Source organism: Thamnophis sirtalis, unplaced genomic scaffold (genome assembly GCF_051295495.1).
Source record: "Thamnophis sirtalis isolate CommonGarterSnake01/CBP01778 unplaced genomic scaffold, rThaSir2_p1.2 scaffold_8, whole genome shotgun sequence".
In the NCBI taxonomy this organism is placed as follows: domain Eukaryota; kingdom Metazoa; phylum Chordata; class Lepidosauria; order Squamata; family Natricidae; genus Thamnophis; species Thamnophis sirtalis.
The window spans coordinates 21,886,555-21,911,582 of NW_028261388.1; the positions used below are offsets into that span (position 1 = coordinate 21,886,555).

The 25,028-nt window shown below is 34.6% G+C and overlaps 1 protein-coding gene across 1 annotated transcript; it reads left to right on the top strand.

The window, feature by feature from the left end:
- On the top strand, positions 1-24,518 carry NUP58 (nucleoporin 58). The gene is made up of 16 exons (XM_014053799.2): positions 1-349; positions 2,701-2,834; positions 3,998-4,033; positions 5,280-5,426; positions 6,552-6,686; positions 7,154-7,264; positions 8,651-8,675; positions 9,187-9,252; positions 9,513-9,687; positions 10,926-11,005; positions 11,398-11,516; positions 11,830-11,912; positions 12,952-13,153; positions 18,200-18,298; positions 21,063-21,158; positions 22,366-24,518. The coding sequence occupies exons 1-16, from the start codon at positions 237-239 to the stop codon at positions 22,533-22,535; spliced, it is 1,791 nt and encodes a 596-aa protein (XP_013909274.2). The 5' UTR covers positions 1-236; the 3' UTR covers positions 22,536-24,518.
- The last annotated feature ends 510 nt before the right edge of the window (positions 24,519-25,028 follow it).

The following is a 25,028-nucleotide window of genomic DNA, read 5'->3' on the forward strand; positions in this document are numbered from 1 at the left end:
GCACGTCGTTTCATCCGCGCGCCTTTAACTGCTGCGCTTCTTGCGCAGCCTCGTGCGTCCCTCTTTGAAGTTCCCGCGCGGTCGAGCAGGATTGTTGACGTCCCTCCCGCGCGCGCGCTGGGAGGGGGCGCGCTGAAGCCCTGGCTGTGGGGAGAACCCCTCGGGCCTTCTCCCTTGGGCGAAGCGCAAGACCCTGCGGCTGAGGTCTTTCCGCCGGCGCTGCTGCCGCCATCATTATGTCGGCGGGCTTCTCCTTCGGAGCCGGGACTTTGGCTTCCGCTACCGCGGCTGCTGCGGGCACCGGCGGGGGAGGTGGCGGCGGGGGCTTCTCTTTCGGAGGCACTCCGAGGTGAGTTGAGGGGAGCCATTCCGGATGGTTTTCACAGGAGTCACAGGAAGCCTCAGCGCCCCCCCCCCCCCGAACAGCAGGGCACTGGCGCCTCACGTGTGCTGGTTTTTCCTTATTTTACCACGGATGAAGGCCCTGGGGGTCGCCACAAAGATGGGGAAAGCTGCTGTGAATTGCCGGCTTCTCTCTAAAAAAATAAATAAGAATCCTAACTAGAAATTGGAAACAAAAGGATTAGCAACAGGATCGCAGCCTTTCCAAGTTGGAGAGAGTGTCAAACAAGGCCAAATATTTCATATAACTTCAAAGTACTGAGAGTCCTTGACCATAAGTTCATTTTTAGTGAGACTTGTTTTAGGAAAAATTTTATTTGAATAAGTATTTATATGACTCCCAATTCATATAAGTGACTTAAGAGACAGCTAGACATTTACAATGAAAAAGCAGAAGCTCATCCCTGATTAAAAACATAAAATTAAATAACCTAAGATGAAGTACATGTATGGCCTGATTGTATGGCTTTTCCAGGAGATTTTAGGCAATTGATTTTGACTTTCATGTCCCTTTAAGCAAAACAAAACAAGCATTACACAAGGTTTTTTTTCCCTCATGGTAGGTTTGTTTTTTAAAAAGTAAAACATTTTTACAACAGTTTTAACCATCTGTTCAGGTGGTTGAACTCATCCTTCTCCCTCTTTCTTGAACATAAATTATAGGGCAGCTGTAAAACATCTGTTTTATAACATGTTAGACGCACATTTACAGTTATGGGGGATATGATCCATTTAAAATTTATTTTCATTCACAACATTAAGTACTTGATTGCAACCTTCCCTAATTTTCTTGTCCTGAAATTTATCAATGATTGGAGGTGATGTGAGTTGTTTCAGATCTCTGGAAAGCATCATAATTAGGCAAGGTTGCACACTTTCCATGTCCGCTTTCAGTACAACATTAACACAGTCAGTTAGCATTTTATGATGAGTATGCTTCTGTCATATTTGGAGCATTTTGACTGGTTTTTATGCCCCTTTAGAATTTTATATAGTGGCAGTTGTTTTCATTAAATCTGCTGAAGCCTACCTCTTCTGTGTATCAGTTAATCGATGAAAATTTGATTTTGTAATCATTATGTATCAAAGTGTGAGCTTTGATTTCATTTTCTACAGCTGAAATACATGAGATAATCCATTGTACTTTGGTGTGTGTGTGTTTATTAACAATATACCAGGACAATGACAGTAACTACAAGGATGTGCTATAATAAAGCAGCAACATCTAAGAAGAACTTGTGCTGGCATATTTTTGTGGAATAGATATGTAAGAAAATTATTGATATCTAGTAGTCTTTTTGCTATTTTAATAACAGTTCTTTTTGGAAGTTTAGGTTGAAACTTCAGTTTTAATTCTGTAAATATTAATGTTAGCTTGTAGACAAAGTTAACCCCATCTCTGGAATATCAAGATTTACAGGCAGTGAAGAAAAAAACATGTGATTCCTTAGGACTTTCTGCAAGTTAAAGATTTTTTTTGAGAAGTAGTATGAAATCCTCCCCCCCCCCTCAAAATAGGGGATGTACTTACAACAGTCTTCCATAACTCTTTGAACACATTAGGAGTAGCAAGTTAATAAAAACTTCTGTTAAGGCAGGGTTCACACACAGTGCCAAATCATGTTTTATTTACAGATCAGCATCATACATGAGCCCATTCCTGGACAGCTGGTATGACAGTATGAGACTATAGTTTGTTTTAACTCTGGCTTATATCTGAGCACAGAAATCTTATTTGGTTATGTGCTCTGTCCCTTTTTCTGGATACCAGCATAATAAATTAGCCAAACAGATCATTAATTTTCCTTGTACAAAGTTGGGGTTCTGCACATCATGGTTTAAACAACTGATAGTATAACATACTTAGAGAGCCGAGGTGGCGCAGTGGTTAAATGCAGCACTGCAGGCTACTTCAGCTGACTGCAGTTCTGCAGTTTGGCTGTTCAAATCTCACCGGCTCAGGGTTGACTCAGCCTTCCATCCTTCCGAGGTGGGTAAAATGAGGAGCCGGATTGTTGTTGGGGGCAATATGCTGACTCTGTAAACTGCTTAGAGAGGGCTGAAAGCCCTATGAAGTGGTATATAAGTCTTAACTGCTATTGCTATTGCTATACAAATATAGCATTAATATTGTTAATGTTAAATAAGTTAAACAATTTTAGCTGTTACAAACACTCATTTGGTTGAAGATGAAATGTCAGTTAATTGCATTTAAATTAAGGCATGCTATTTTGTAAAACTAGCAGTGAAGAAATAAAATGAACAATGAATATGTTCTTAATATTTTTTTTAATTTAGCTCAACTGGAGGCCTTAACTTTGGAACGTTGGGCTCAACAGCTACTGCTACAAGTACTCCTTCTGTAGGTTTTGGCACTGGACTTTTTAGCTCAAAGCCTACCACAGGTTTTACCTTAGGAGGGACTAATACAGGTAAAACATATTTCAGTTATTCCTATCAAAATGTGCATTGATTAGCTTGAATTAGTTAATGAATTGAATTAGTTACACCCTTCCTCTTGAAATTTGGCAGACCTCTACCCTCTTAACCTTCCAAAAAGCTCCCCCCCCCAAGCCCTGGGGCAGGTTGAGGTGGCTGAGAGGATTTAACAAGGGACTGCATGTTGAAGTTTGACATTGGTGCTAGGTTTTTAATATGTATGGTTTTAATAGACATGCATTATGCTGTTTTACTGGTATTTTAATTGTTGATTAAAGCCACCCTCAGTATAATACAGATGACTATATAAATTTTATAAAAATGAAAAGTGGCTTTATTTCATTTATTTATTTGTATCCCACCTTTATTATTTTTACAAAGGCAATGAACCTTTCCAACTTACCTTCCTCTTATTTTCCCCACAACAACCACCTTGGGAAGCGTTTTGGGCTGAGAGAGAGTAATTGCCCAAGATCAACCAGCTGGCTTTCATGACAAAGGCAGGAATAGAACTCATAATCTCGGTTTCTAGTCTGATACCTTGACCATTAGACCAAACTGACTTAATGGCAGAATAGGCAAATAAAGACATGAATTCAGTTATGGTAACTTCTCCAGATGCAGGCAAATATGTTTCCCAGGATAATGCAGCAGGATTCAATCTGGGTTGGTCACTTGGGTTGGTCTAACAGAGTGTGTGCTGTTCTGTGTATGGTAATTTATATGGTGCCTGTTGTATGTGGCTTTTTAGATGCTCATTGGGATGTGTTGGTGGTTGGCTTTTAAATAGTTTGGCTGCCATTTGCTTGTGCTCTCTAGCCATCGCCTTCTAAGTACTTGATATTCTGGTGATAAATCAACACTCCTCTTGACTGATACAATACAATAATACAATACAACAGCAGAGTTGGAAGGGACCTTGGAGGTCTTCTAGTCCAACTCCCTGCTGGTAGAAAGCAGCTGCTGCTACTGGTTGTTTTGGAGGCAAATTCCAATCATTTTTGGGCAGCATGGTCAATAGGTAGAGGTTATGGGAATTGTCCAGAATTCCTGGATATAGGAAGTTGCTTGCTTCTATACTGAAGATTTAGAATTTTGTACCTTTCCATATTCTTCAATAATGGCATAAATTTGTTTCTTTTGTATTCCTACACAGGAACAGCTACAACTATTGCTGCAGGATTAACATTAGGTAAGTATTATATAATCATTAACATTATCTTTTCCTTACTTGAGAAGTGATAGCTGGAAATGCCCAAAGGAAAAACATTGGACTTCAATTATGTGAGGCTTAAGAATGATTGGTAACTTTTTATTATGAGTATAATTTAGCTACCATATTTTTCAGAGTATAAGACGTATCTTTTCCCCCCTAAAAAAGGGTGAAAATTTACATACCAAATTTAGCCCAGCACACCCACCAGCCCCCACCCTTTGGCCTCTGCTTCCCAACAATTTACCTCCTTGCAGCAAACGGGAAAAGGGCTTGTGGAGGCAGCAATAGGTTAGGTTTTTTTCTTCTTCTAATCAGGCTAAATTGAGGCTGTTTGCTGTTTGTTGCAAAGAGGTAAGTCAATAACTAAATGCCTATAGAATGTTCAAATTATTAGACTTATTTTTTTAAAGACTGCTTTATTATTGTTCTAGGTAACAAAGTGAAGAAGCTTTTTAAAATAAATGCTTGGTCTGAAGAAGCCCAGTGCTGTTGTATCTTCTTTTAAATGGCAGAGAATAACATATACTTCCAGAAAGCCACATCAATTTTAACAACATCTGTACAAGTATAGTCTGAAATGTAACATCACAAACAGTGTATATTGTTTGTACTGTTTGCCACAAGGAGGCAAATTGCTGGGAGGCAGAGGCAGATTTGTTTTCCTCCCCAAAGCTAGGTGCGTCTTATACTTCTGAGCATCTTATACTCCAAAAAATACAGTATTTCCTCTTGTAAAGTATGTAAACATGGCAAAGTAGACAAATGCTAGATAAAAAACTATACTTGCATATCAAGATAACTTTATAATGGTTTTTATTGTGTATAATTATAATTGTGATGGCCTTATTTGGGGTTCCGGTTATTGTATGTGAGGCAAAGAATATTTTGAATCTTTATGGATAGTAATTGGGACTTAATTGGAAATTGTTTATATAGGTGTGTGTGTGTGTGTATTTACTTATTTTTTCCTCATAATTTCATTTTAATTTATTTGTATGCCGCCCTTTTCCCTAAGGGGACTCAGGGCGGCTCACAACTCAAAGGGAGGGTGATAATGGAACATGAGTAGATGCTGAGAGCCATAGTGGTGGAATCAGTATTGAACTGAAATCTGGAAGACTTTATCACAGTGTGCCTTGAAGATTAAAATATGTGTGTTGGGGGTATACTTCCTAAGAATAGAAACCACATAAAATTGTATAAATAAACAATTATTTTATAGGCGCACCTGTTTCTACTACTTCTACTACGGGCCTTAGTTTGGGTTTCAGTAAACCTGCTGGATCAGCCACTCCTTTTGCTTTACCGATCACTTCTACTTCTTCTGGACTTGCATTATCTTCTGCCCTTACTTCTGCTCCAGCAGCAGGTAAGCCTACAATAGTTCTGTCTTCAAGTTTCTTCTCATTTTCCTGTTGCCTAAATTTTCTAGTTACAATTGTTACAAAAACTAGTTATACTTTAGGTACAGTATTAAAGAATTCTGTCACAATTCGATGATAGGAATTCTAAAACTTATTAACATTTAATTGAAGGAATATAGAAAAGTTATCTTTGAGTTGAGCTCAACTCCTGAAGACTCCATTATGCATCCATGTCATTGGCAACAGAGCAAAAATGTTTTACCATTGCCACTTTCTGAGATACTTTCAACTGTCCAGTTTAGTCTAAAGTCCTGAGATTTCTTGGTTGAGACTCATTCAAATACTAATCTTGTCTGACGCTATCTTTTCAACATCACATGAGGCTAATTAAATACTCCTAATGGCTACTTACAGTATTAATAACTGCAGCTAAGCTAAAAGAAGTGACTATCTGACAGTCACAGAAAACTCTGCCTTTCTAATTAAATTTGTATAACCACCTATGGCCCTAAAAATGACTTTGGGCAGTACACACAACTGGATACTTTTAATTAATAAAAAACCAAGGGTACAGGATTTGAATCCACTTGTGATGCTGAAAGAATATTGGGCTCAATAAGGTCACACTATTTGTCTAAGATGGCTTCAAGTTCTTTGTATATACTTAAAAAGATTAAGTAGTGATTCACTTAAAAGCACTTGATTTCAGTAGTGACTCGGATTCAATAGTGAATCAGTAGCTCATAGCCAAGTGCCTTTCTAAATTTTTTGTGGATTTTTTGGAATTCTTGCATTTGAAGTTTAGAACATCATGAAGGAATTGATAAAGATTTAAGTATATGAGGTTACCACTGGATGACTTCATCTATATGGAAGGGTTGTAGAACAGGGGTCTCCAATATTGGCAACTTTAAGACTTGTGGACTTCAACCCCCAGAATTCTTCAGCCAGCAAAGCAAGGTTGGAGGCTCCTGTTCTATGAACACCAAAATGGAAGTTATGCCTGTAGTATTTATAACGACATTAAAATAGTATCAGTGTGCAACCGAATGGTTGTTGGGGGGAAAAAATCAAGATGTATCATTTTGTTAAAAGTTCAGGATCTGAATTGCACTCTGCTTAAAATTCAGGCTCTTCTGGTTTTACATTAAACTTGGGAGGCACCACTGTTCCAACCACCACTGTATCTACAGGACTTTCTCTGGGGGGAGCTTTGACTGGTTTAGGAGGAACACTTTTCCCAAATGCAAGCACAGCTACAACAGGTGATGTTGCTCATATTTATTATTTAAAATGTTCAGAATGTGGATCTTATGCATGGATTTAATGTAATAATTTAAAGGATTATCAATCCTGCTAATACTTTAAACTCAAACAAGTAGTAATTAATCTGATTTAAAAGCAATATTTGAATTTGTAGTTACAGTTTCAGCTTATTGTATTCCTTTTTGAAATTAGAAATAATGTTTAAGCACAACACCATTCTTCTATATCTCACTGTTTGCAATCTTTGAATGTTTGTGTCTTCGGAAGACCTCTGTGTTAGTGTTGATGATGGGAAAGCAGGCTTAGTGATAAGGATAAATTTTAATTACAGATTTCTGTTTCTGTTAGCTTAGTTTAAGAATTTCGGCTGATAACATTAGAAGAAAATTCTTTCAGTCTTCATGGATAATGCATCTTACTTCACATAATCCTGAATCTTACCCAAAAATGTTTGCATTATTTTCAGGTCTTGGACAGAATGCTTTTGGTTTGACCCTTGGGACAGCCGCAGCACCTGTCACCACAGTTAATGAAGGTCTCGGTGGCATAGATTTCAGTAGCTCTTCAGATAAAAAAAGTATGTTTTTTTTAAGTACAATTTTATAATTATACCAAATCAGGAATATTTTGGGATTAGTGAAACAAATTGCAGAGCCAAAATCCAAGGATTCCCTATAATTTATAGATGATATCCAATGGTTTATTAGTTTTTCAGGTGAAGGAGGTGTTTCAAAGTAATTGAAAATGAAGTCTGCATCTTATGTACATTAATAAAGAGAACAACACAAAGAAAATTAACTAATTAATATAGATCGATTTATTTGGATCATTTGAAATTAAATAACAATAGTTTTATTGACATATAAATCATAGCTTTTATGACAAAAAGCAAATATTTATCCAGCTTTATTTTCTATGCTCAACTTAAGTACTTTATTTTAAATTAATCTCTCACTTGCTGAATTGAGAGATGCATCTCATAAATTGTATTCATAATTATCAGTTTAGAAAATATTAATGGAAGCATTTTTCTGCTAATTTATTCTCCAACTTAGAGTTTTACAAAGATTTCAAACTTAGAAGCCATGGAATGGTTTTATTTCATTACTTTAATCTTCCTAAACAACTATATGACATAATTTAGCATAATTCCTGTAGTATAGATGGGCAAGTATTAGACTAAGAGTGGCTTAAATCAAACTAGAAAATGTGCCTCAACATTTTTCAATGTAATGTTATCACCTACACAGCTATCAGGAACTAATTTTCAGATACAGTTAGAAGGATTCAATCAAAATTATGAAGACTGCATTTTTTCTGAGGCACCCAGGATAGGATTGGTATTTTTGCTATTGATGTGTTTTGGGCTGTGTAGCATAAAATATTGCCACATATATTTCAAACATATTTTAAAGTATTAAACTATTCTGGGATGTATATTCCCCAAATAAGTGGTTTTGGTTCTAATATAACATTTCTCCTCCTGTTCTGTTCTGTTCTGTTCTGTTCTAAGAAGTTTAATAGAAAGTGACCTGATAATTATTTGAATGTCTCATTAATCTAATGATTTTGTTGGTATCCTTTTTACTTTTTATAGTGATTTTATTTAAAAATCACAATTAAAAAATAATATAAACTAAATAAATAGAAAGGGGAGAAAAGAAAAAAATAGAAAACCCTTCTGGAGACTGCTGTTTTGCTGATTTCCCGCAAGGAGCAACTGTACAGAACACTTGTGAACAATGTGAACAATCTCAGATCATCTCCTTGTCCAACGAGTTCTTCATTCTGCTACAGTCAACAGATCTGCTTTTAGCGGAGCTGTCTTCAGTTCACCATTTCTTTTCAGAATGTCTGCTCTTGCCCTTTTTAAAGAAATAAAGAAGATAATGTTGATAAAAGTCTATTTGATAATGTTAATAAAGCTAAGAAGGGCCTTCTAACTTATAATGTTTATTTCTAGGTGACAAAACAGGAACAAGAGCAGAGTAAGTAAATGAAATATTATAATTACTTTCATGTCTATAAAACATAATAACTAATTGTCTAAGTTACTTAAATTTAAATGGAAAGACTAAAATAATGAAGTTGGTGATAAAATGTTTGATGCTATTTCAAGCAGGATGATACAGTTGGGAATGCTTTGTTAATTTTTACATTTCTTAACTGAATTATCTGCTTGTCTGAGCTGGGGAAAAAGTGAAGTAACATATACATGACTGTCCTATTTAAGATTATGATATTCAATGACTCTGACTTATGTGGAATAAAGTTCTTCATGTCTAAATTGTTTTACTTTTTTAAAGCTTTAAGAAATATACAAAATATAAGTAAATACCAAGAGTCAATAAAAATTGAATGAAATAATCCTGAAACTTAAAGAAACTGTAAAAAGAAAAAAACAACCTTAGATGAATTTTTTATTTATTTCTACAATGTGATATAAAAAAATCCTTGTGTGGCACTAATTTGCTGATAATGGAACAAATCTGTTAACAGGGATAGCAAAGCACTAAAAGATGAAAATTTACCTCCCGTAATCTGCCAAGATGTAGAAAATCTCCAGTAAGCAATTTCTTGATACTTACAATTCTTCGTAGCTGTATATGTTTTTAAACTTCTGAATTCCTTTAAAATTCATTTTGATAGCTAATTATGTTTGCATTTTCAAAATATTGAATAACTGTAAAAAATCTGTATACATTTTCTCATATGCCATTGAGCTACTGCTGTCATTGCTATTTCTGGTCTTAATCACTCATTTTGGGTGGTTATTTTGGCAGTGGATTTCTTTTTTCTGATTTCCTCCCTCCTTTCTTACTTAGGAAATTTGTGAAAGAACAAAAACAGGTTCAGGAAGAAATCAGCCGAATGTCTTCCAAAGCGATGCTTAAAGTGCAAGAGGACATAAAAGCTTTGAAGCAATTATTATCAGTGGCTGCAAGTGGATTACAGAGAAACACTCTTAATATTGATAAACTAAAACTGGAGACAGCTCAGGTATAGTTCCAAAGAAGCTAATGTATTCTAATTTTAATGTTAATAACATTAACAGTATGCTTATTTGGGGGGTGGGAGTGGAATGTGGGTTTGCTTGTATAATAGTTCTGCTTTGGTTTATTCTGTTGAAACATTTGTTATCGCACTACTGTGTGTGTTCTAATTTTTAGTATGTCATTCCTGGGAAACTGATCATCTGATAGCTGGCAGTTTTAATCTTTTTACTCAACTTCTGTAAACTTCTGTATTTGTAACCTTCCTCCCAGGTGCTAGTATTCTCATGCAGTATGTAAGTGTACTTATGTTGATATATGGAATTTAGCAAGATGAGTATGTTCAAGATATTTGTATATCTATTTGTCCTTTTCTTTTATCTTCATATTTGCAGTCAGTTTTAAGGCTGTTTCCACTATCAGTTACTCTGTTTCCCTGAAAATAAAACCTCCCTGGATAACAAGCACAATTGGGCTTTTGAGCGCAAGTGCTAAAATAAGCCCTCCCTCGAACATAAGCCTCCCCCCCCAAAAAATAATATTGCAGCACAGCAGCAGCCCTGAAGTGACCATGCTTGCCGCCTCCTGCACCTCAAAAATAATAAGGCCAAGCGCTTACTTCGGGGGGTTAAAAGAAAATTATTTTCAGGGAAACACGGTATTAATTCTCACTTGAGAAACAAATGACCAAGGTCAGATGATCACATGTTGAAAATATTATGAGGGTTTTTTTACAAGGGGATTCACTGGACGAAAGGGCGAGGAATGCAACGGACCTGGAAAGGTAAGAGACGCGCCTTGCTTCTCCCCTCCCCACCTGCCACCCCTCACTAAAGGGACGGCAGGGAAGGGAACCAGGCAGGTTGCCTTTACCATTGGAGCGAGGTGGGCGGTGTTGGGCCGCGAGGCGTGCCTCTTACCTTTCCAGGTCCATCACATTCCTCGCCATTGTGTCCAGGGAAGCCCCTAGTAAAAAAAAACAAAACCTCGCAACTTCAAGAAGTTTGATTGAACTTGCAAGAGGGGTGTTTTTAGTTGGTATTTGGAGTTCTATTTAGTAATTGTGCAAATAATAATCTGGTTTTACCTGGCTTTCTTTCCATTGGTCTCAGTGATTTCAATAGTGCAAAAATTTACTGTTGAGAATATTGATTAAATCAGGAAAAATAGTTGACTAAAACATTTATATACAGATTTTATTCTTTGGACTTTCAACTTCTGATTTTCCCTTTCCTCCTTCTGCAGGAACTTAAAAATGCTGAGATAGCACTAAGGACACAGAAAACTCCTCCTGGTCTTCAGCATGAAAATACCGCACCAGCTGAGTAAGTAGAAAATTGAAAGGTCTGTTCTTAATAGAGATGTGCCAAAAATGCTCTTTTTGCATCAGAGGGCCGTAATAGTTTATTATGCAAGAAATGCACTTCCTTTAGTTTGAGTGTTTCCTTGGATTCTTAGCAAGATTGTATGCATTAGGAATAATCAAATCTGGTGCTTGGAAATGATTACAATTTCTTTTTAAAAAATGTTTTCATTGTATTTTTCTCTAAGGGCACTTGTATAAATCACAAACCAGTTATTTGTTGGATGTGTTATTTTATTTGGTACGTTACAAATAAAAATATGAGAAGAAAAACAGCAAATGTAATTATTCTAGTCTTGGTCTTGGTTTTCTTTAGAGTGATACTTAATTCCACTTGAAATATACTTAATCTAGCTACTTCAGGATCTTGATTGAACAATTTGAAGTACAACTGCAGCAGTACAGACAGCAGATTGAAGAACTGGAAAATCATCTTGCTACCCAAGCAAACAATTCACACATAACTCCGCAAGGTAAAAATACACATTTTAATATCTCGATTAATTATGCAGACAGGGATTTGTGGACAAAAAAACAAAAGGAGGTGGGAAGTTAAGTCTGAAGAAGGTTAATACCCATTTTCAGGTACATCCAGAGAAACAAGGGAAGATAGTCATGAACCATTTTTCATGGCCCCAGAAAGTAGAAACAGATATTGGTCTACAACAGGGTTCCCCAATCCTTGTGCTGCGATTAATGAAAAGTATGTTAGTTCTGTTGACAGCAATAAGAATTATGATTTTATTCTGCAACAAGGCTTTTTTCCCAATTTTTCATATCTCACAGATTTATCCATGGCTATGCAGAAAATTTATCAAACGTTTGTAGCTCTAGCTGCACAGCTTCAATCAATACATGAAAATGTCAAGGTAAAATATATTTCCAGTTGCATTCATATATTGTATAACATGTACAGCTAATGAATACCTTGTATTCTTTAATAGCTGCTATTTTAGCTTTTTGACTTGTGTTTTTGATGTCTTTGGAAGAAAAAAATTATAGTATCATCTTGGGTGCTAACTGATCCTGTAATAATACATAAACCTTTTTTTAAAAACAAGGAATAGGGAACGGATAAATTTCTTGAGATGCTTTTAAATGAAGAATATATGAAATGTAGTAACTTTCATGGTTCTCTATATGTGTGTATGTGGTAAGGGTTAGGAAAAGACAGATTAATAAAGCTTCCATATAGAATAGTGGTCAGATGTTCTCTGCGTGCCTGCTAATATATAACAAGTTCTTAAAATCAATCTGGTTATTTATTATGAAAATTTGAGCAAAGTCATCCTTGAAGCACAGCAAATATGTACTATTAGTCCTCATTATGATAATAAATAAATAATATTGGAGTTGCTATACATATAACATGAGAAAAGAAAATCTGAGGTTTTTTTTAAAGAACCTGAACATTGAACAAAAGAAAGGTTATGAATAACATTGTTTTAAGTGAAAGTATCAAACTTAGGGGTTGCATTAGCAGTAATAGCCCCCATAACAGACTGCAAACTTTGGCAACAAGTCTTGAGTAAAAGGAGTCAGATTTTCTGCAATTTGGAAGTAAAATAACCAATGCAATATATGTATTAAACTTCGGATATCCTTAGCACAATTTTATTGAAAATATACACAAATGAAAAACCAGTGGAAAAGAATCTGAAAATTCTATCCCGAGGACATCTTCATAGCATTGCCACACTTGTTGTGTTTTGAATGTCCAAAAATGATTACATAGTTATAGTTCCTGCCTGTAAAAAAAAATGTAATTCAAAATTATTAGTAACATAAATATTGTATTATGGTAACATATAATTTTAATAAAATATAACACATAATAGGTTTTTTTTCCAGAATAGGAAAATTATAAGGTGGATGCGGTGTAAAATAGTTTTCTTTGTCTCTGTTCAGATGCTCAAAGACCAGTATCTTGGGTACAGAAAAATCTTTTTAGGAGATGCTGTGGATGTGTTTGAAGCAAGGCGAGTAGAAGCAAAGAAATGGCAGACTGCCCCACGTGTTACAACTGGACCTACTCCTTTCAGCACCATACCAAATGCAGCGGCCATTGCCATGGCTGCAACACTTACACAGCAGCAACAGCCTGCTACAGGTCTGAGTGCATTCAAGTTATAGCTTTTAGTGTTACAACAATAATAAGCTGGTGTGATGTTTTATATAAGGTCTTCCTTTTGTTTTCGAAATCTAAAAATTGTGAATAGCAGTACATCAAAATATTGGTAATAGAAAATGCAGGCTAGACTTAGCAATAATTACACATCCAGTATTTAATCTTGCAATTTTTTTGTAACAGTTTTGTTTACTGTATTACTCAGCCCTTTCAAATGTGAGTCTGTCACCTCTGAATATGCATAGGATAACACCCTTCAAAAATTAGGAGGCATTGTATGAACTTTTATAATTTATGTTGATTATTCTACTTTACTGATAATTTGTTTTGAAGTCTGATTTAGAATGGTTTTTCTCATGGAAGATTACAGGGCTTTTCTATTATTTGTTTTTACATAGCACTTTGTTGTTGGAATAAGCCTCACAGAAGAACATAAAGGCCATTTTTATAGATCCAGCAGGAAGATGCTAAGTTTTGAAATTCTGTATAGAAAAAAATATTTTTAAAATTACAACCACTGGGAAATACGCATGGATAGAAATTAAGGAGAGGTGTTGATTTTCTCTTTAAAATATACTCTATTGGCCTTCCAATGTAGTATGTGTTTGAAAAATAGTGGATGACTGCTTAAGAGTTCTGGATTTACAAGTTACAACTCAAACTAGTTTAGGACCTAGTTTATACTGGAGTAATCTCTTCCAGACATACCTAAGAACATGCTTAGGTTTTTCTTCTGTACTTGACAAACAGTAGTGTAGTATATGTATGCATACTTTACTATGTAGACAGCCTTTAACTGAGGTACAGCTGTTAAATAATGGGATCTACAGGGTATTTCCAGCATTGACATAATAGGTGTTGACAGCTGGAGGAATCAAATGAAGCTTAGTGAGAGTGACATGGTTTATACATCCTTTTATTTTTACTGTATCGACGTATTTAATCTGTTATAATTTAAACCTTCTGTTCTAAGTGTATTCATATATGCGATAATGTTACAGCACTTTTACAGTTTTATGCAGAGGGGGGAAATACTTAGACTCTTAAGTACCAAAATTGTAATATTAAGATTTTCCCCCTTAAGTTACTAGCAATGCTGCAGAAACTGCTGTTACAATCCTAAATACCTTTACCTGGGGAAAAAAAATAATCCATTGATTTCATAGTCCCACATACTTTGCTCCCAAAATTTACTCCAGCGTATTCTCCAACCTTCTGGAGAAGATTCAGAGGGGTTCTAGGTATGAGAAGTAATTTATGCGAACCCAGGTGGCTGACTGAAAGAATTCTATTAGAAAGAAAGATTCATTGAGTGCATCTCATGAGTGAAGTAAGCATCATCACTAGGTTTTTCTGCTATGGGGGGGAAAATGTAATACTTTAGCTGTGGTTGTGCAATATAAATGACATTGGGTTTAATTTAAATTTCTCACACACTTTGGTTCAGAATATAGAACAGTTCTATGCGTAGATGCTTGTGCATGGCAAAAGGCACTTAATTTTCATCAAATACCATATTTAACTGAGTGCTGAAGGAAATTAATGTTTATGTTTCAGTTCCAAATTTATTAGACTATGAAAATAAGAAATTGCAGATTTTTGGCTTGCAGTACAATAATGTTTAGTTGTGAATAACTGTGAATAAATGTGGCAACATTTGGAAGGGTGACATTTGAAGTGAACTAAGCAAGCCACTCAGTCACTGGCCAGATGGAACAGTGATTGTTTTGCACTGTTATGCTGTGACCTTCAGCCCATATTTAAACTGTTATCCTCATCAAAGAACAGCAAACAAATTATAATATTTAGTAGGCTTTCATTTTGTGTTTAAATAATATATGGTAGGTTGGTATTAGTAAGATTAGATGTATGTGAAAATGTTTGTGTTTATGGTGTTGAAGAGACTTCCTATAATAGATAAATAAGTTTCTTTGAAAGGCCATTGAAAAATCATTGATTAATCACATTTGAAATATTGAAAGAGCTTGCATTTCTAAAGTCCTATAGCATTTTTGTACTTACAAGCCAATGCATAGGGAATGGTTACGTATTTGTAGGAAATTGTGTTTGCTCTATTTTAAAGCATTATTTGCAATTAAACTCTGTACCAGCTCCAGCTTTGGCTATTTAGAAATTAAATTAATAATTTATTGATTCCTTTTTAAAATCTTACCCCAAACCCTAACCATTCAGGCAAAGATGGTTTAGTATAGATAGTTAGGCATAATCAAGTTTCTCCATTTTGGCAATTAAAGAATTGGCTATTTTACCTCAGGGTTGGAAAAACTGTTATCTGCAAATGTTACTGAATTGCAACTTCTGGCAGTCTTAGCCAAAGGACTTGGAATCTTTGAAGTTGTAGTTCAGCAAGTCTCAAGGTTGCTTCCCTCTGGTTGTGTAGTCTTAACACCTTTCAGCATTGAAAGCTTTACTTTGTAATTCGATCTTGCTGAGAGTACAGTTTAAAACACTTCTTGGAATGAATACCTATTCAGCATGAATACTACATTGGACCTTCTGTTTCAACGAATGTTGGATAAAATTGAAGGTTTTACTACAGTATTGAGATTAAATGAAAATACTTTGACTTTAACAAGAAATGTATTAATCAGATTCTTGGCTGGATATGTAGAATTTATACTTACACCTTAGTTTTTTGATATCAAACAGTTTGGACAATGACATTTGGCAAACTTAGTACATAATATTTATTCTGTCGGGGGTCTTAGGTTGTGATCCCAAACAAAAATTATTAAGGGAAGTCCCATTGAAAATAGTGATACTTACTACTGAAAAGCACAAATAAATTGCTATAGTAGTAGTGAGCTTTATTTATTAAACTTAAATTGCTCTTTAGGGTAATAAATTTTAAATAGCTTGCAGCAAATAACTTATATTTTAAATGATTCATAACATGTTATCCAAAGGTGACAAAGTTTATTTTGGCATGGATAATCTGTAGTATTATTTAAATTATGTGTGGATAACTAACTTGAATGAGGTTATTTGATTTTCTGATACAGAATTGTGCCAATTCGAAATTGCTATTTAGTTGAAAGGTTTTGTCAGCTTGAATTATGAAATCTTATACTTATAAAGTTTAAATATAAAGTCTGCCTTGAACTACTTTAAAAACCTGGAAAAAAATGGTTTGGAGGACTGTGGTATTAACTATTTTTCAAGGTCTTCCTTCAATGGTGCCTCCTCCTGAGATGGAAAACTGATACACTTCCTTAAAAGTGGAACACTGGATGCTTTTTGTTTTTAGAACCTAACTAACTTCAGATTGAGAACTCTTTAAAGAGCTTCTGGTTACTAATATATATTAATTTGTTTATATCTAGTTTCATTTCTAAATGCAAAACGTCTTTTAACATATTCGATTCAGAATTAACTAATTCCTTGAAATCAATGTTTTTTTCTCATTCTTATTTAAAATAAAAACCAAGTTCAACTGACCCAAAGTCTTCAAATAAGATGTATAATATATGTTTAAAATATGAATGAAACCTCAGCTTGCCAAAATAAGTATTTAATTGCAAGTTCACAACACCACTTGCCCTTTAACTTATGCTACCATGAATATTACAACCTCTTTTTTGCATTGGGTCATCTAGAATGAGGCGTTCCTTGGCAAAAGATTTTTAAAAAGTGCCTTTTGCTTAATATTTGCTTTAAGTAATGGTTGTGAGAACTTGAAGTTCAAGTATTTATAACTTTGCAAAACCAGAAAGGGACCATGCATACTGTCTACTGTACATCAAAGTCTGCAATTGTCATCAGTATTAATGTTATTTTAAATTGAAATCATGGTAGATGAATGTATTATAATGCAATAATGAGGTAGAAATTTGGGGGTGGGGTTGTATTTTAAATAGAAAATATAAATATTCAGGAAAAATGAAATGTAAAATATCTTGGAGTGTTTTAAATAAAACACTTGCTGGCAAACACTATCATATTGATTAAACCTTCCACTTTGATGATTGCACCATTGGATTTATAAGTACAATAGGACATTCATTATTAGAAGGGAATCCAGTAAGTGCTGTTCTGAATTGTCTTAGAACAGTATTTTCTAGATTTTACTGTTGGCCTTCAGCATGATATAATAAAAAGGCAGGCACAGTATTTGAACTTGACAAACTCATCAAGTTTAATTAATGCACTAATTGCTGAACTTAAACAGTTTACTGTGAATACTGTCAAGTAGTTTGTATAAATTAGTAGGAAAAAAACTAGAACTTTTGTTTCACATTATTTATACCTGGGGCTACTAAGGAGATTTATCACTCCTACCCTGGACTGATGCTAGACATTTTAACAATGATATAAAGCCTATTTTGACAGTTTGCTTATGTAGGGAAACCACTGTCTCCAAGCTTCTGAATCTGAAATTTTTTTGAATGTATTGGGCAAGGTACACAATTGTGCCTTTTCTGTAAATGTTTAAATAAGCAGACAAAAATTGTTGTAAATGTAGCAAAGTTCTAACAACTCAGTAACTATCATTTTTGTGTGAACCAGCTTGAATTGTCATGTTACTGTGTAATTGACTTGCTCAAAAATGAAAAATAAATTCAATAAAATAAAATTATTGTGTTGTGTTTTATCCATTTGTTTCGTTTGTTTTTTAAAAAAAACCTGGATAAAATACTCAGCTGAGTATTTTAATACCAGACATTGGTAACATGATGATTTTATTTGTGTTAATATAAACCTTGATTTTTAAAGAAGTGCTGCTCACATATACTCCCATCAAGGAGCTGACAGTTTAATTTTAAAATGACATGCTGAGTTGTCCATAAAAAACATGGTCCATTGCTTTGACATAACATAAACGTTTTACCAGTAGCTTCATTTTGTATTGCATTCCAAATCTAAAATTTAGCCATTGAAGACACTAAAAGCTTGGGTGCTCTAAAAAGCATTTGTTAAGCTATGATTTAGTTTTAATGAAGGGTTTGCATCGTGGGTCTCTGTTGTGAAACAGTAAGGCAAGCTTTCTTTTCATTTTTTTCATACCAGGGCCACAGCCGACTCTGGGAATTAGTTTTGGAACGCCATTCGGTTCAGGTATTGGCACTGGCTTGCAGTCAAGTGGCTTAGGCTCTTCAGGCCTTGGAGGTACCCTTCTTTAATTTTTTTTCCTAATGTTTCACTGAATTACTCTACAGCACTTCCTGAATTGAATTAGTAGCACACTTCACTCGTGTTAGTAATATTTACATATATAGGTCCGCCTGGCTGGACTTCTTATTAATGGATATGAAATAGCCACAAGCCCCTGATTAATCTCAGTGCGCAGCTCACATCAAAAAGCCCCATTGCAACTGAAAGCGTTTCTTGAGAGATTGGGAAAATGCCCCTTCTTGGGCTTTTTATAGTTCACAAATATGATGCTTTATTTGCATTGTTATTTTTTTGTTAATTATTATTCCTGATTTATTTCATTAAGATCTCTGTTGGGAAAAAGGTTTTGGTAATAAGGAATCATCTTTTTTTCCCTGGAATTTATTTAGGTTTTAAAACTTTTTTTTTTTTTACATTTAAATGGACATTTAAGTAAATGTCCATTTGGGGAGGCAAAGATTATTTCCTAAAGTGTTATTGAATTGCATGTTTGCATAAATCATATTAAATACATTTAGTTCGTTATGTACCTTACTTTTATGGAATAAGATGCATATAAACTGCATTTTAATTTTTGATTTTAAAAAAATCCCAAAATATGTTAATATATTAATGTACCAGTTCTCTTTCTCTGGTGATATTTCAGTGGAAAGGGTAACCATTAGTCCATTGTTAATACACAGATCCAGAAATTCTAATTATCCCACTTCAAGAGAGTATTAATTTTCCTAAGATTGAGGACAAGCCTGGAGATCTTTTTTCTTTTCGCAAACCCAAATAAATTAAAAATGATGCAAAACGTAGCCTCAGCAGTGCTGTAATTACATTATTATGCAATCAAGAATAAATAGAAGTCTAGGAGTTAACTTGCAAATATAGACATCAAAGAAATGTTAAAAGATTAACTCCATTCAAACTTTGCAAATAATTATCTTGTTATTTGTATCATGTTGCAGTCATATTTTCCCTTTCAGAGGACTAGTTTCTTAAATCAAAAAGCAAATGGCTTAAAACTCTCGTTCACTTTCCTATTTAGTTACAAGAAATTAAGCAGTAAAACAAACTTTGCTTAGTTTTTCAATTGTTCTGCAAGCTATCACATCAATGTAGAGCAGGGGTGTCAAACTTGCATCGTCATCACGTGACATATCGGGACTCCCCCCCCTTCACTAAACCAGGCATGGGTGTGGCCAGTGCGTGGTGAATCCAGCCCGTGGGCTGGGAGTAGAGTAGAGACCCGATGTAGAGGGATGTAATGCATTACAAAAACTACCTATTTTCAGATTCAGTATTTAACATTAAACGCAATGGCAGTGAATAGCAGAAGGCTCGCTCCATTTATTATCACAAATCTTCCAATGCTGCTAGCAGAAAAGACAAGTCTATATATTTATTTTCAAGGGGCCATAAGTGGGATAATGATGCAATGTACTTAAGTGTATGACTGCTGAAATGACAGGATTTTTAAAAGAAAGTTTTTGCTATATCTGAAGTAAAATTTTGCTTCCTAATTTTATTTATTTAAGATAGTCATGCAACCACCCGTATTTAATCAGCTCTCAATTGTCTTCACATTTATAACATGGAAGAAATCTGGTTCTTACAGTTTTCAATTATTATGTGAATAATAATATTACATAATATTACATATTGGGATTTAATTAGGAAATACAATTTGTCTGTAGTATCTATGTTTAACCTGAAATTTATGAGAAAAAAATTAACAATAATAAAGCTAGTCACTAATACTAGCTTTAGCAAAGGAAATTCAAAGATTTCCTTTGAATAGCTGATAAAACGTTTTCAGAGCACCTGAAGAACACACTGGTTTTAGCAGAACTTTTTTATAATAGGCTTAGGAAACACTTTTAAAAACCTATAATGCTTAAAGTTTGATCAGTTTTAGCAGAAATTCCACCGTAAGTTCTGCCTTGCGTGAAGTCAGAAAAATACTTCCTTTCTTCCATGTGCCTTCAAAATGTTCTCTGAAGCATGTGTAGCAACTTGACTTGTGCAAACAGATTCTTCCTTGGTTGCACATAAAAAGTACAAAGGGATTAGCAAATAGGACTAAATCTGGATCCACTGCAAAGTTTCTGAGATTATAAATGATTATGAGGGGATTTCTGCCTCTGCCACATTCACTATTAAAGAAGATTTTCTGTGTAAAGGTGTTATTTCCAACATGCAACTTTTATTATAAACATTATACATACCTACCAAAGATATTGCATCTAGTGAAAATTAATTGCTGTAATATGTTTTATAGCTTTTGGGGTCATTAGTCATGGGAAATTCAATTTTATCTATTGGTTTTTGCAAACAGTGGTTGAGCAAAAGCAGAATAAATAAAATAGGTTACCTACAACAAAATTATCTATAGGTTCATGTCATTTTTTAAAAAATTGCAAACCGATGTCTGCCAGTGGATGTCTCGTGGAAAGATTTAAGGTATTTCCTTATTCATAAAAAGAATGAAAAAGGTGTGAAGTCTAGAATTAAAATCACAATATAAGTAAGTAATACAAACTAAGATGGCCGACCACTGTCAGATTTGCAAAGTATGCAATGAATCACTGGGTTCTTAATACAGATATGCGCAGAGTACCAAAGGGACGTTGATTTCCTTTTAGCTAGGCTTTAGAGCCTTGCTGATAAAATATTGTGTGATAAACTTCACTCAACACATTGTGGTTAAAAGCAATTCAACCTGTGCACTTCAACTTGTGTTTCCTTTCTTTGCTATTGTTTCTTCTAGGATTTGCAGGTAGTGCTGGTTTTGGAAGCAGTGCTCCGGGTGCGCCATCGTTTGGATTTGGAGCAGCAAATAAGCCATCAGGAAGCCTTAGTGCAGGTTTGTTCTGTTCTGAATGTTTTATGGGGCAGTTAAGTTTTCTGTACAAAGTATTTTCGTCACACAATATTTTCAGTTACTGATATTTTTATGTAGGAATTTACAATCACTTTTACAAATAGGGTCCTATGAAGAATGTTGACCCTAAAATATATTCAGCTGCTCATCCCGATGTTCCAAACTCAAAATGGAAGAGGGGATGTTTTGGTGTTAGAATATTCATCCTTGTACTTTTCTGCTTTAAGGAAAAAAATAATTTTATTGGGCTTTCCCGCTATACATCTAAATGGCACTGCCTCTTTGTGTTTGACCAATTTCCCCGTGAATAAAAAAATGCCTTTAAATATATTTAAGATGTCTATCCTGATACTTATTCCGTGCACACTTTGAAAATGATTCAAAAGAAGTGCTCTGGATCTTGCACATTTGATTTTCCTTTTCAATAACAGTCTGGTTTTTTTCAGGTTTCCATGTGGGCCACTTGTAATGAATGTTCTCAAAATACTGGGTTTCATTTCTGGCTTTAATGTTAATGTGATTGTTAAAATAATAGCACCTTTTCCAGATTTGCACAAAAGGTTGAAAAATATTTGGACAGTTTTATTGATTGGAAGAGAGGTGCTCTGCTTGCTCAGTGTTTGAAGCATTTTTTCCAAATCACTGTCCAGACATCCCGCCCACATAAACTTAATAACTTTCCTAGAACATTTTGGGTGCGTTAGGATTGCAATTCCTAAAAATTTGGATTAGTCAGGCTCACTGGGAATTATGGGATTTGTGATTCCAGCCTATATAGAGGCTTTCAGGTAGAAAAGATTGACTGTGTTATTTTGCCTTGTGATAAGGTTATAAGTTTCTGAGAGTTACATTGCTTTTCAACTAAAGGTTAAAGTTAATTTGAAAAGTTTTAATGTCTTTTTAAATTAAAAATTCAAATCCTATAAACCTATGTTCCGCTCATGGTAAAATTGAGTACACATAACACTAGCTTCTTTCAGCCTCCCAATAATATTGTCCATATTATATAGATTACACTTCATTTAGCATTCTTTTTAGTAGTTGAGCTTCCCATGCTATGTAACTTATCAGGCAGCAAGAGATTCCCAACATTTTTCAAATTGCACTTCACACTTAAAGAACTCAAAATCCTTTGTCCTTTATGTGATCACATCTGTTCATTTTGAAATGTTTTCCCCTCCTTTACAAGGCTTTGGCAATTCGACCACATCTGGGTTTAACTTCAGCAATCCTGGCATCACAGCATCTGCTGGCCTGACATTTGGGGTGTCCAATCCAGCCTCTGCAAGCTTTGGCACAGGAGGACAACTTCTCCAGCTGAAGAAACCCCCAGCTGGAAACAAAAGGGGGAAAAGATAAATATGAAAAAAGGATGGGTGGGGTAGGGTAAGGTGAAAAAGAACAATGCTTTCATTTAGTTCATCCTGAAAATATATATTTTTTTAAACTGATATAGTAGGTGCTCTGTGTCCTTGGAGATTTATAACATTTTGCTACTTCTTCCCATTCTGGGCTAAAAAACTGTAATTGTTACAAATGCTATCTATTTTTTGTGACTCAAAGCTTCTTTGTCTTCTATATATGTAATTATTAAGGAAACTTATAAAACCATCTATTTAATGTAATGTTAGTAACAAACTATTTTGTCAATATGATTTACACCATACGTAGGTATGCATATTTGGTTTCTTTTTAAAGTGAATGTATATTCTAATATTCAGAATCTTAAATCCATATCTTCTGTTTTGTGATATGGCCTTTTAAAAACATCAGGGTGGTTTTGTGTATATGTATGTAAATATATACAGTATAAATGAATACTCACGTATATGAATTATATATAATGCATTTCAAACTATGTGGGCTATTTCTAAGTACGAGTTTGGGGTATTCTATCATGTCCTTAAATACTGTTAGCATATGCAAGAGCAGTTGTGATATCTACTGCATGTAAGATATTGTGGTCTGTTTGGGTTCTCTTTTCATTTCATATTTTCTTCAATTCAAAGCATTAACTGAATTTGGTGTTCACTATAAGCATTCTATATGGATTTGTTTCTGAACTATCGTGATCTATCTTTAGAGAGAAAGGCTTTTTGAGAATTTTAGAATGGCCTCAGTTTGGATAAAAAGTTCATGTGAGTGATTGGTGGGTGCCCACAGTTTAACATGGACAGAGAATTGTTGTACATGACTGTGACAATTTATCAGGAGAGTAAAGCTGCATAAATTCCATGCAAATCTAATTTGCTGCAGCATTTCCTATGGACTTTGTTTTCTCATCTTATACAATTCATCTGAGTAGAAATTGCCTAGGCTATGGCCTTTGTAAACCAGATTTACTCAATTTATGCTGAGGGATTTTTTGCCATCATGAGGAAGTCCAACTGACCTTAATCGCACCATTCCAAACAGACGCATAAAATCTCTAATCTGGAGTTGATGCTTGCCTATCTTAAGTAGATAGCAGGTTTCTTTAGCTTGCAAATCATAGGATGAAAGATGTTTCCTAATCAATTTGTTTTCAGACAATTTCAGCAGAACAATTCTTACTCTGAAGTTCAGTTTATAGTATTGTTGCATGTTGAGCTGTATTCCCAACTATGTGAATGTTTAAAGAGAAGCAGCAGGAATATTTATTGCCTTAAATGATGGGTTAGAACCCCAGTCTTTGAACTGTGTTGCTAGCGCTGACCCCATTTAGTTCCACAGGGTTTGTGCTAGGCTAGGGCCATTTTTTTTAAGGGTCAGATTGTAAATCTCTACAGCACGTGTGTACAGAATTTTGGTGAAGTCTAACCTTTTTACACAGAGAATATTTTGTATATAACTGAAATAAATGTTCGCAATTTGACTGAGGCACCTTTCAGAAACAAACAGGTGTATGTATATATCCTGGTTATGAAGTTGGCTGCTTTCAGTTCAGTACTATTTTTGTAAGTTCCGAATGTTTTATGTCATACAAGAGCGAGTTGTCTGGCAAATGTGAGTTTTGAATGCGATAGATTCAGAGCCTATTTAGCACAAGGCTTTTTATATTGGTTATGAATAGCACCAAAGTTTTAAGGTTTTTATTTTCTTTTTTCATTGTGGAAGGAGGAGGTTTTTAATTTTTGTTGAATTAAGGAGGGTTAAATGAATTTTATTTTAAATTTGTATTGTGTTGCGTTTCAGTTAAAGTTAGTAGATCTGATATATGTATGTTATGGCTTTTTACACATTTACAATGTTAAACCACTGAGTTCTTTACTGTATATAATTTGTGAAGCTATTTTTTAACAGTGCTGTTGTCTGTGTGTGCAACTTTTTGTTCTCAAATAATAAAATTGTTTGAAGGAAGTATATCATTGACATTTGCCTTAATTACTTGTTTTCTCTAAGGCACAAAATCACATTCCATGGTTTCTTTGGACACTAACAATTTGGCCTGACACACACACACACACACACACACACACACACACACAGAGGGAGAATGCGTGTGTATGGATTAACTGATAAATATTTTAAAATAATTGGCATACTATTAATTTTAATAATATGCCAATCCAATCTATTTTAAAAATGACATTTTGTTCTATGAATGGGATGTGCTACTTAAATTAATACATCTTTCATAACTTTTATTGCTTTTATTGAAATTCATTTTGTCTTTCGTGCAGATGACACATCTATATAGACAACTAAGATGATAACAAAAATAATGATTTTTCTCCTTTGCTATATAGTCAGATTCAGTAGGTTGAAGTGATGTAACTTTTAATTTAAAGCTGGATTGTAAAAATGAAGTATTTGTGTTCTGTTTCAATGGAGTTCATCCAGAAAATGCATCACTTCTTCAGCTCCTACTTC

What these genes read in the sequence shown, in the direction of transcription:
- NUP58 (XM_014053799.2), top strand. Translation starts at nt 237, where the DNA reads ATGTCGGCGGGCTTCTCCTTCGGAGCCGGGACTTTGGCTTCCGCTACC. An exon ending in TACTTCTGCTCCAGCAGCAG is followed by an intron (nt 5,427 to 6,551) that starts GTAAGCCTACAA and finishes CTTAAAATTCAG; the next exon opens with GCTCTTCTGGTTTTACATTA. An exon ending in CAATACATGAAAATGTCAAG is followed by an intron (nt 11,913 to 12,951) that starts GTAAAATATATT and finishes GTCTCTGTTCAG; the next exon opens with ATGCTCAAAGACCAGTATCT.